This window comes from Phyllobates terribilis, unplaced genomic scaffold, assembly GCF_046119375.1.
Source record: "Phyllobates terribilis strain yellow unplaced genomic scaffold, ASM4611937v1 Scaffold_29__1_contigs__length_15306474, whole genome shotgun sequence".
Taxonomy (NCBI): domain Eukaryota; kingdom Metazoa; phylum Chordata; class Amphibia; order Anura; family Dendrobatidae; genus Phyllobates; species Phyllobates terribilis.
The window spans coordinates 10,507,013-10,518,181 of record NW_027362789.1 but is presented as its reverse complement, the minus strand read 5'-3'; the positions used below and the strand labels follow the sequence as shown (position 1 = coordinate 10,518,181).

The 11,169-nt window shown below is 41.1% G+C and overlaps 1 protein-coding gene across 1 annotated transcript; it reads right to left on the bottom strand.

Annotated features, from left to right (window-relative positions):
• Positions 1 to 3,932: 3,932 nt before the first annotated feature.
• On the bottom strand, positions 3,933 to 10,860 carry LOC141178702 (uncharacterized). Its single transcript, XM_073660581.1, has 3 exons — positions 10,789 to 10,860; positions 6,947 to 8,080; positions 3,933 to 3,979 (listed from the first exon to the last, which is right to left on the bottom strand). Exons 2-3 carry the CDS (start codon positions 7,992 to 7,994, stop codon positions 3,933 to 3,935), a joined length of 1,095 nt encoding a protein of 364 aa, XP_073516682.1. The 5' UTR covers positions 7,995 to 8,080; positions 10,789 to 10,860.
• Positions 10,861 to 11,169: the final 309 nt, after the last annotated feature.

Sequence of the window (11,169 nt, the reverse complement as noted above, 5' to 3'; positions counted from 1 at the left end):
AGGCTTCTCCCCTGTGTGAGTTCTCTTATGTATATTAAGATATGATTTCTGTACAAAACATTTCCCACATTCTGAACAGGAAAATGGCTTCTCTCCTGTGTGAGTTCGCTGGTGACGGACAAGATCTGATTTCTGATTAAAACACTTCCCACACTTGGAACAAGAAAATCTATTCTTTGCTGTGTGAATTTTTTGAGGTTTAAGAAAAGACTTTTTGGGAGGAAAACTATTTCTATATTCTGACCGTGAAAACGGCTTCTTTGCATTAGAAGCAGTTTGTTTTTTAATGCTTATTTTGTGACTTTGATTTTCCTTAGTAATCGGTAATGAATCAGATGACAGGACCTGTTGAGAAGGATCAGATGACAGATCTTTGCTGTGAAGGGATGATGGTAAATCTGGAGAAATGTCATTCATTTCAATTGTATCCTGTTGGATCTGAAAATTATCTGATTTAAAAATTGAAGATGTCAGCTGTCCCTCTGATCTCCTGGTACCGACATCTGAAAATAATAAAACCAATTATTATTTTTAAATAAAAATCCTTGAATTTTATATTTTTGAACATTTCTACTTAAACTGTCCATAAAAAAGGCAAGTTATATAAAAAAAAATCACTTATTCACCAGGACAATGACTGTCTAATAGAAAACCTCATAGGATGAACCAGTAGAGTGTGGTGTTCAACTGTTTTTTCATTCTTCCTCCCAAATATGGAATAAAAAGCCACCAAACAATGTTATGTAGGCGAAAATAATACCAATAAAAACTTCTACTCATCTCACAAAAAACAAGTCCCCACTCAGGTCCATCATTGGTCAGTGGAAAAACAGAGGTTTCCACATTATTAGTACTGGACCCTATCCAGCCTGCGCTCCAACCTGCTAGTGCCTCCCTGTCTGCACTCCAGCCATGCTTGCCAGTACCCCCCCCTGTCTGCATACCAGTCGTGCTTACCAGTACCCACCTGTCTGCATACCAGTCGTGCCTGCCAATACCCACCTGTCAGTGAGTCAGTCTAACCTGCCTGTTCCTGTATCACCCGGTGTGGGTCAACAGCCATGTCCGGGGTCTGACCTGGAGTAGCACCTGGTCCCTCTGCTCGGTTCCTCCTTGGTGCACGGAGTTGACTGAGCCGCCGTGCGACATTGGTCGGATTGGGTTGATACTTAGTTACGCCCCTCCAGGCACTCCCCGGTTCATGGTACAGTGGGATCACTAATCACGCACACGCCAGTCAGTCCGGGCGTGTGCATAACACGTTATATCTCCCCCAGAATGTGTACAGAGACCTATTAAAACCATTGGAGTGCATTGCAGTCACAGACACACCTGTGGCTGCAATGCAGGAATGAAGGTGAGCATGGACCTAGTCAGGCTATCTGGCTAAGGCAGATTAGTAAAAACCTGGCAGGGCCTTCATTTCCGGGAGGTGGTCACAGGAGGCAGTAGGGCAGCCTCCTCCCTCCAACCCGGGTTTTCCAGTGGCTCTTGCCACAGGTCCTTTAAAACCCATGCACTAAGGATTAGTGTTGTTCTATGTTGGAACCTGCTAGGAGCACAGCAGGAGACCTCAGCAGGATTGAGGGTGGCTGAACCCCTGCCTGGGAACCCTCTGCACCTGTCAGGCTCTGAGCGGCCGGCACGGCCGTTGCCCACGGCAAACATTGTGTATGGACTTTCTGTTAACCCGGCTGCGAACCGGAGGACTTTCTGTTAACCCGTGAGTTGCTGAAATAAAAGCTGTTTATGTTGGACTTGCTTGGGTCACTGCCTCAGTTACTGCACGGTGTGAACACCGCCGCCTTACACAACCTAGGACAGTGGTTCTTAACCTTGTTTGAGGTACCGAACCCACCAGTTTCAAATGCACATTCACCGAACCCTTCTTTAGTGATAAATCAAATATGATTTTTTTCCAAATTCAAGACATAGGTATATGTTTTTTTACTGGTACACAAAATGAACCGTGCATGAACATCACCTTGATCAAAGAACAAAACCAACACAGTGCATGAACTCACAACAAATGACATACCTGCAAATCAGTGTGACTTCTGCTGTTGTTTTTGAGAGACCAGTTCAGATATGCGTGGCTTCACCTTGGCAAGTGCTACTCTCATGTCATTTTCACAGCAAAGTCTGTTCCTTTTCTTTGTTTTTATGTCCAGCATCCTCAAAAAGGATTATTCGCAGAGATATGTTGTAACAAATGGTATAAAAAATTCCAGGGCTTTCTTAGCAATAATTGGGTACTTTTCCAACTGTCGACACCAAAACGTTGAGTGTTGTTGTTCTGAAGAGTTGCAAATGAACCCGGCTCTGCTGAATTTCAATGATTTCGTCAGGGTATTCATAATTGACATCTGCTGTCTCAACAGCAAACGTGAACGGCTGTCTCACCCATGCTGGATATGACTCTCTTGTAGGGAAATATCCGTCGAGAGACTTTGCAAGCTCATCTAAGTGCGTGGCAATTGTTTGCTTCAGTTCCATGGATACAGAAATGTCTCCGATTCCAGACACATCTTCGATCTTACTTACACAGTCGTCCAGAAGGGGAAAGTTTGCGAAGTTATTGTTCTCTGTTCGTCGTTTCCATAACGGTAGTTTTTTTTTTAAAAGCCTTCAGGTTTTCTTCTGCTTCCATGATGTTGACTCCACCACCCTGCATCTGCTGATTGAGATGATTTAGAGCTGCAAATATATCAGCCATGTACCCTAAAATGAGAATGAACTCAGGATTTTTGAAGCAATCTGCATGACAATGTTGGTGCTCTTGCAAAAACAGGACTAATTCCACACGCATGGCAAAAACACGATTCAGCACCTGTCCCCCGGATAACCACCGAACATTAGAAAAGGTACAGGAGTACCTCAAATTCAGAGCCTATTTCTTTACACAGCTCACTGAAGATGCGGTGCCTCAGAGCACTATTTCGCCCATAGTTCACACATTCCACTACAGTTTTTAATACTTCTGCCATTTTTGGAGGCAAGGTTTTTGTTGCCAACGCATGCCTGTGCAGAATACAATGCGTAACAATGATGTGTGGTGCATCGGCTTTTACTAGCGCACCAAAACCAGACTTTCTTCCCAGCATGACTGGAGCTCCGTCCGTACAAACAGCAGAAACCATATACCATGAAAGATTGTTGTCTCTGAGGAAGTCATCCACAAGCTTCTTCACATCGGTGGCCTTAGTTGTTGTTGTAAGAGGCTTACAAAATAAAAACTCTTCTTTTATCATGTTGTCTTTCACATAGCGCACGAAAACAGCAAGCTGGCTTAGATTAGAAACGTCTGTGGTCTCGTCGAGTTGAAGGCTGAATTTTGCCGGACTTGAAATTAGATCTGCGACTACTTGAGCCAAGATGTCTTTACTCATGCACTCTATTCTGTCACCGATGGTCTCATTTGAAAGAGAAATTTGGGATAATTTACCTTCGGCCGCTGTTCCGAGTATCAGATCGCCATCTTTAACGCTGCTGGTTTTATGAGTGTTTCACCGATGGTGTGCGGCTTGCCCTGCTTTGCGATCAGGTAAGCAACTTTGTACGATGCAGTGAGGATCGGTTTGTTCACAGGTACAAATCCAAGAGCAGGCAAAGTGGCCCTTTCATCAAATCTGGCTCTTTTCACCTTGAATTCAGCAAGCATTGTTTTCTTGTATTCCCCATCTCCATGCAGCTTCAAGAAGTGTTCCTTTAGTTTTGCCGGTGCGAGACTAGAGTTGCTCAACTTGGCATTGCAAATCATGCAGATAGGACGCTGACTCCCATCACGTTCCGTGATACATGTGAATCCATGTTGTACATATTCGTCCGACCACTTTCTTTTTTTGCTCGACATAGTTAGTATGGATTAAAATATTAAGAAAGAAACCACACAACGTACAACTACGACAGTCACACAGTGACTACTGAGCACACTAAATTCCCAGCAGCACTGATTGGCCAATTAATGTAACGTGATCATCTGCAGCAAGTGATGGCCAAGCGGGGCGTGTCATCACGAATTTACTTAATGAGTCGGGTGTGTCTTGACTTCCGTGGCGGAGGCTCCGCCAAACCCCTGAGACCGACTCACCGAACCCCTAGGGTTCGATAGAACCCCGGTTAAGAACCACTGAATTACACATTTTGTTATATATGTTTATTTCCTTTGCGTGTATTGGAACAACACAAGAAAACATAGAAAAAAAAAGCAAATTGAACATAATTTCACACAAAACCACATAAAATAGGTCGGACAAAATTGTTGACACCTTGCCAAAAATGTAGGAAAACAACTTTGTTTCAAGCATGTGAAGCTTGTTCAAACGCAATTGTGGCAAGTAACAGGTGTGGGCAATATGAAAATCACAACTAAAACCAGATAAAAAAGGGAGAAGTTGATTCAATCTTTGCATTGTGTGCATATGTGTGGCACACTAAGCATGGAGAAAACAGAAAAAGGAGAACTGTCTGAGGACTTGAGAACCAAAATTGTTGAAAAATATCAATAATTTCAAGGTTATAAGTCCATCTTTAGAGATCCGGATGTTCCTCTGTCCAAGGTACGCAACATAATCAATAAATTTACAACACATACAGTCAAATATGGTGGAGCTTCAAAAATGTTTTTGGGTTGTTTTGCTGCCTTTGGTCAGGTACCCTGACTGTGTGCAAGGCATCATGAAATCTGAAGATTAGCAAAGGATTTTGGGTCACAATGTAGTGCCTAGTGTCAGAAAGCTGGGTTTGCATGCTAGGTCATGGGTCTTCCAGCATGACAATGACCCAGAAAATGGATGGAAACAAAGTGCTGGACAGTTTTGACTAGCAATGAATCCAGATCTAAATCCCATTGAACACCTGTGGAGAGATCTTAAAATTGCTGTTTGGAGAAAAACATTAACATTTGCAAGTCCTCAGTGGTTGATACAATCTTTTCAGTTAGCCTTTAGTCAGTAAGCTTTCGAGACTACTCAGATCTTTTCAGTAGACATAGTATAATACAAAATCTGAAGAGTCACATATTTATACACAACAGGGCACAGGAATAATGCAATAGATAAGACAAGTGATATGAAGCAGAACTATCAGTATGGGAGAGGAAGAAGCAGTTGTGGCCGTAAAAATGTTTGGCCACGAGTAGATCTATTCTTTTTTTCTTTTATTGTGTGGCGATGAAAATTTATTCTTGTTTTAAGTTTTTGCCCTGTCTCCCCTACATACAGACCCCCAGTTGGACATTTGGTACATATAATTAAGTTCATTGTGATGCAACTGAAAGTGGTCCTGATGTGAGTTGCGAATCTTTATCTTGTCCGTGGTCATTATAAATGGACGGGTTTTACATTTACAGTTGGTGAGGGTGAATTTTATAAGTTTCACAACAAAGGTGAAACTATCCTACCGGGCAGTTTGCTTTCCCTCCCAGTACCTTTTAATTCTAACAATGTTAGGTTTCGGGGAGATTATACTTGTTCCTTTTATTTTTGGTTCACCTTAGCTTGCCTTCTTTGCCATATATGAATGTGTTTTTGTTTCTCACTCAGAGTTTTCGTATTTTACTTCATACTTTCCTTTCCCCTTGTTGAGAGTGTGTTGAAGCCTCCCCTCTGGTTCCTCAGGAGGTACGAGAAACTCCTCAACGACTTATTAGTTAGTTAGGTGTGTGGTGGTGTTTTTAGTTGTGCAGCTAGGGCCTTTCTAGTCTCTGTAGAGACTAGTTGAGTGTAGTTGCGGCATTCTCCCCTGTGTGGGTTCTCTGGTGCTTATAAAGATCCGATTTCTGGTTAAAACATTTCCCACATTCTGAACATGAAAATGGCTTCTCCCCTGTGTGAGTTCTCTGATGTTTGATAAGACTTGATTTCTCTGTAAAACATTTCCCACATTCTGAGCAGGAAAATGGCTTTTCTCCTGTGTGAGTTCTCTGATGGTTGATAAGAGTTGATTTCTCTGTAAAATATTTCCCACATTCTGAACATGAAAAAGCTTCTCCCCTGTGTGAGTTCTCTGATGTTTATAAAGATAAGATTTGTGGCCAAAACATTTTCCACAATCTGAGCATGAAAAAGGCTTCTCCCTTGTGTGAGTTCTCTGGTGCTTAAGAAAACTAGATTTCTGGTTAAAACATTTTTCACATTCTGAACATGGAAAAGGCTTCTCCCTTGTGTGAGTTCTCTGATGTTTGATAAGATTTGATTTCTCTGTAAAAATTTCCCACATTCTGAACAGGAAAATGGCTTCTCTCCTGTGTGAGTTCTCTGATGGTTGATAAGAGTTGATTTCTCTGTAAAATATTTCCCACATTCTGAACAGGAAAATGGCTTCTCCTCTGTGTGCTTTCTCTGGTGCTTAAGAAAACTAGATTTCTGGTTAAAACATTTTCCACATTCTGAACATGGAAAAGGCTTCTCCCCTGTGTGAGTTCTCTGATGTATATTAAGAACTGATTTCTTTCCAAAGGATTTCCCACATTCTGAACATGAAAATGGCTTCTCCTCTGTGTGAGTTCTCTGATGTTTGATAAGATTTGTTTTCTCTGTAAAACATTTCCCACATTCTGAACAGGAAAATGGCTTCTCTCCTGTGTGAGTTCTCTGATGGTTGATAAGAGTTGATTTCTCTGTAAAACATTTCCCACATTCTGAACAGGAAAATGGCTTCTCTCCTGTGTGAGTTCTCTGATGGTTGATAAGAGTTGATTTCACTGTAAAACATTTCCCACATTCTGAACAGGAAAATGGCTTCTCTCCTGTGTGAGTTCTCTGGTGCTTAAGAAAACTAGATTTCTGGTTAAAACATTTTCCACATTCTGAACATGGAAAAGGCTTCTCCCTTGTGTGAGTTCTCTGATGTTTGATAAGATTTGATTTCTCTGTAAAACATTTCCCACATTCTGAACAGGAAAATGGCTTCTCTACTGTGTGAGTTCTCTGATGGTTAATAAGACTTGATTTCTCTGTAAAATATTTCCCACATTCTGAACAGGAAAATGGCTTCTCCTCTGTGTGGTTTCTCTGGTGCTTAAGAAAACTAGATTTCTGGTTAAAACATTTTCCACATTCTGAACATGGAAAAGGCTTGTCCCCTGTGTGAGTTCTCTGATGTATATTAAGAACTGATTTCTTTCCAAAGGATTTCCCACATTCTGAACATGAAAATGGCTTCTCCTCTGTGTGAGTTCTCTGATGTTTGATAAGATTTGTTTTCTCTGTAAAACATTTCCCACATTCTGAACAGGAAAATGGCTTCTCTCCTGTGTGAGTTCTCTGATGGTTGATAAGAGTTGATTTCTCTGTAAAACATTTCCCACATTCTGAACAGGAAAATGGCTTCTCTCCTGTGTGAGTTCTCTGATGGTTGATAAGAGTTGATTTCACTGTAAAACATTTCCCACATTCTGAACAGGAAAATGGCTTCTCTTCTGTGTGGTTTCTCTGGTGCTTAAGAAAACTAGATTTCTGGTTAAAACATTTTCCACATTCTGAACATGGAAAAGGCTTCTCCCCTGTGTGAGTTCTCTGATATATAATAAGATTTGATTTCTGGTTAAAACATTTTCCACATTCTGAACATGGAAAAGGCTTCTCCCCTGTGTGAGTTCTCTTATGTATATTAAGATATGATTTCTGTACAAAACATTTCCCACATTCTGAACAGGAAAATGGCTTCTCTCCTGTGTGAGTTCGCTGGTGACGGACAAGATCTGATTTCTGATTAAAACACTTCCCACACTTGGAACAAGAAAATCTATTCTTTGCTGTGTGAATTTTTTGAGGTTTAAGAAAAGACTTTTTGGGAGGAAAACTATTTCTATATTCTGACCGTGAAAACGGCTTCTTTGCATTAGAAGCAGTTTGTTTTTTAATGCTTATTTTGTGACTTTGATTTTCCTTAGTAATCGGTAATGAATCAGATGACAGGACCTGTTGAGAAGGATCAGATGACAGATCTTTGCTGTGAAGGGATGATGGTAAATCTGGAGAAATGTCATTCATTTCAATTGTATCCTGTTGGATCTGAAAATTATCTGATTTAAAAATTGAAGATGTCAGCTGTCCCTCTGATCTCCTGGTACCGACATCTGAAAATAATAAAACCAATTATTATTTTTAAATAAAAATCCTTGAATTTTATATTTTTGAACATTTCTACTTAAACTGTCCATAAAAAAGGCAAGTTATATAAAAAAAAATCACTTATTCACCAGGACAATGACTGTCTAATAGAAAACCTCATAGGATGAACCAGTAGAGTGTGGTGTTCAACTGTTTTTTCATTCTTCCTCCCAAATATGGAATAAAAAGCCACCAAACAATGTTATGTAGGCGAAAATAATACCAATAAAAACTTCTACTCATCTCACAAAAAACAAGTCCCCACTCAGGTTCATCATTGGTCAGTGGAAAAACAGAGGTTTCCACATTATTAGTGGCTCAAAGGCTCTTGAAAAGCAACATGGCTTCCATAAACCAATCCAGCAATATCTGCTCTCCCAAAGTCAGATCTCCCCCTCACTTCTGAGCCTTGCAGTGCGTCCAAACAACATTTAGCATCCATGTACTTGACAACACTATAGTGAGAAGATCCCACTTAATTTACGGTGTGTGTCTCCTGGAGCAAAATCTGGGCACTATGTGTTGGGCAATAAAATGGCATATTTGCAATTTTCACTCTCCATCATTCACTGTTTGCTAATTTCTGGAAAGTGACTGTGGAGTCAAAATAGTCACTACTCCTATAGATTATTTCACTGAGGGTTATAATTTCCAAAATGGAGTCACTTTATGGGGATTTCTACTGCTCTGGTTTTCTGCAATTTTGTTATATTAGGGCTTCTGCAAATGGTGGGTCCCATCTCCTCTGGGATCTGCTCCTGCGACGTCTGCTTCTGTCACCAGGAGCCGCCTTATTCATCCTGCAGGTGGCGCTGGTGATGGAGATTTCAGAACCAGAAGCTCTGGGCGGCGCAGGCTCTGTCCAGCCACTAAGATTAGGGTGCCTGGGACCTGTAGTACCATCCAGTCTGGCAGGATGGGTGTGTGTGCTGTCCAGCTGGAGTAATCTGCTCCCGGCTTCAGCCATTTGGAAAGCACCGCAACCTACTAAAGCTGGAAGCATATTGCCGGAAGCTGCCAGATACAGCCTTGTTCTCCTCTGGTTCAGTCCTCTGTGCTCAGCCCCCGGCTTGTGTATTTGTTTCCTGTTGTGACCTCGGCCCGTTTACTGACTACTCTTGTGTCTTCTGATTTTGTATTTTCTCTGCCCTCCTGGTTCTGACGTCAGATTCAAGAGAAGTTGGAAAATAATTTGTAAGGTCCATTTGTTTCCTATTATCCTTTGTGAAGAATTCCAAAGTTATCACCACATAAAGTGACACACGTCTGATTTAAAAAATGGGGCCTGATTAGGAACACAAAACTGCCTGCAGGAAGGGGTTAAATCCGAGTATTTTAAGAACCAACTACTGTAGTCAAAAACTGACTATAGACAATAACACATCTACTGAAATGATCAAACTCAACAGTCTTCATCAGTAATAAATGAGTAACTAGTGATGAAACCTCTCTGGGGTAATTGGAGTATGGGGCTCGGTGGCTCTTGGCAATCTAAACTATCGTAAGGGACAATATTTTCTATCAAATGAGTGTCAAGAAGAAATATTAGACATTTAAAGAGAACTTTTTATAATAGTGCAGAGCTGAGGTGTCTTAAATTTAGATCTCGGACATTGGGAAGACGTAATGGAGACCTTCTTTTAAAGACTACCAGGGAGTTACAGACTCACATAAGTGAGTCAGGCCGATCCCACCACAATAAAGCTATCATACAAAATGAAACTGAAAAAAAAAAGACAGAATAAAAGATATGTTACATCCCCAACAAAGTATATATAAGGGGAGAGCTCCAACACTAAACTAGAGTTGCACTCATTTATGGTGGACCATTGGAAATAATATGACTCCTGAGCAGAAGAGTAGAGAAACTATTATCGCCCCCATTTCAGGAGAGATTGTGCAGTAATCTGAATTCCTTAGGATTGAGAAATAATGTAATTTATGTTGTTGAGTGAATCCATGAAACCAGGACTTGAGCCATGCCAACACATCTCCTGCAGGCGGGAATAAATGTATATTACAGCCATCAGCCACGCACAGCTTAGAGATATATCATGGCACAGGTGTAATGTTTTCTGTATAGTTTATCACTATCCTGTTTGAAGTTAGTCGGTTTTAAAAGAAATTGAAAAGTCAGGATAAAGGGAAACTCTGCTGTTATTATACAGAAATTCACACTTGGCCCTCACTGCACATTTAATGTAGGTGAAGTTTGGCCAGAAAGACTGGACCTGGTCTTGTAGGGACCATATGAGCACATTCAGCAGCACAGAAGGGAGAGAAGGTAGATTCATCCAATAAGATATCAGGGTTCTAGGAAGCCAACACCATCATCACCCTCCACTTTCTCTTCAAGTGATTTTCTCACTTGTCAGTACATTCTACGTACGCTGTCATTTGGCTTTGTAGTTTACAGATCTGAGCAGGTAATGGACAGAGTCTTCTAATCCCAGGGGGTAGGTGGATCCTCCAGGTTGTAAGTTCTACAGAAAAGGTCTTTCACAATTACACAAAGTAATGTGAACATTTTTGGATGGAGGAAAATCCTGTGGTCTAGAGGTAAAATGGTGGTCACACAATTGTAACACAACCGGACTACACCACTGATAAAGCAGCCACAGTCGGTAATTGAGAAGAATCTTTAACTTCTTTGCATTTAGTGGTCACTACTCACCTGGGTGGTCATATGTAGGAATCTCCTTTTTACACCGCACATCGCCCCTCACATATGTCTCTGTAGTATTAATATGGGTCAGATCTTCACCCTGAAACAAATATTGTAAAAGTCACAGACAGATGGAGAAGTCCCATCTATGATCAGCTCTAATCCTGCCATCTCCACGCGTCCTCTTACACAAGTATAAAACATATAATACTGGTGGATAAAACAAGACTGAACACAAGACCTTCACAGAAGTCTACACATCATAGGGGAGATCTCATGACACCTTCTCTCCATCTACCTGATGATCCTGAGGAACATTGGGATCTTCTTGTTTACAGTCCTGTGGAAGAAGAGGACGAGGACATCTCTCCAGTGTTGTCCTCTTACTGG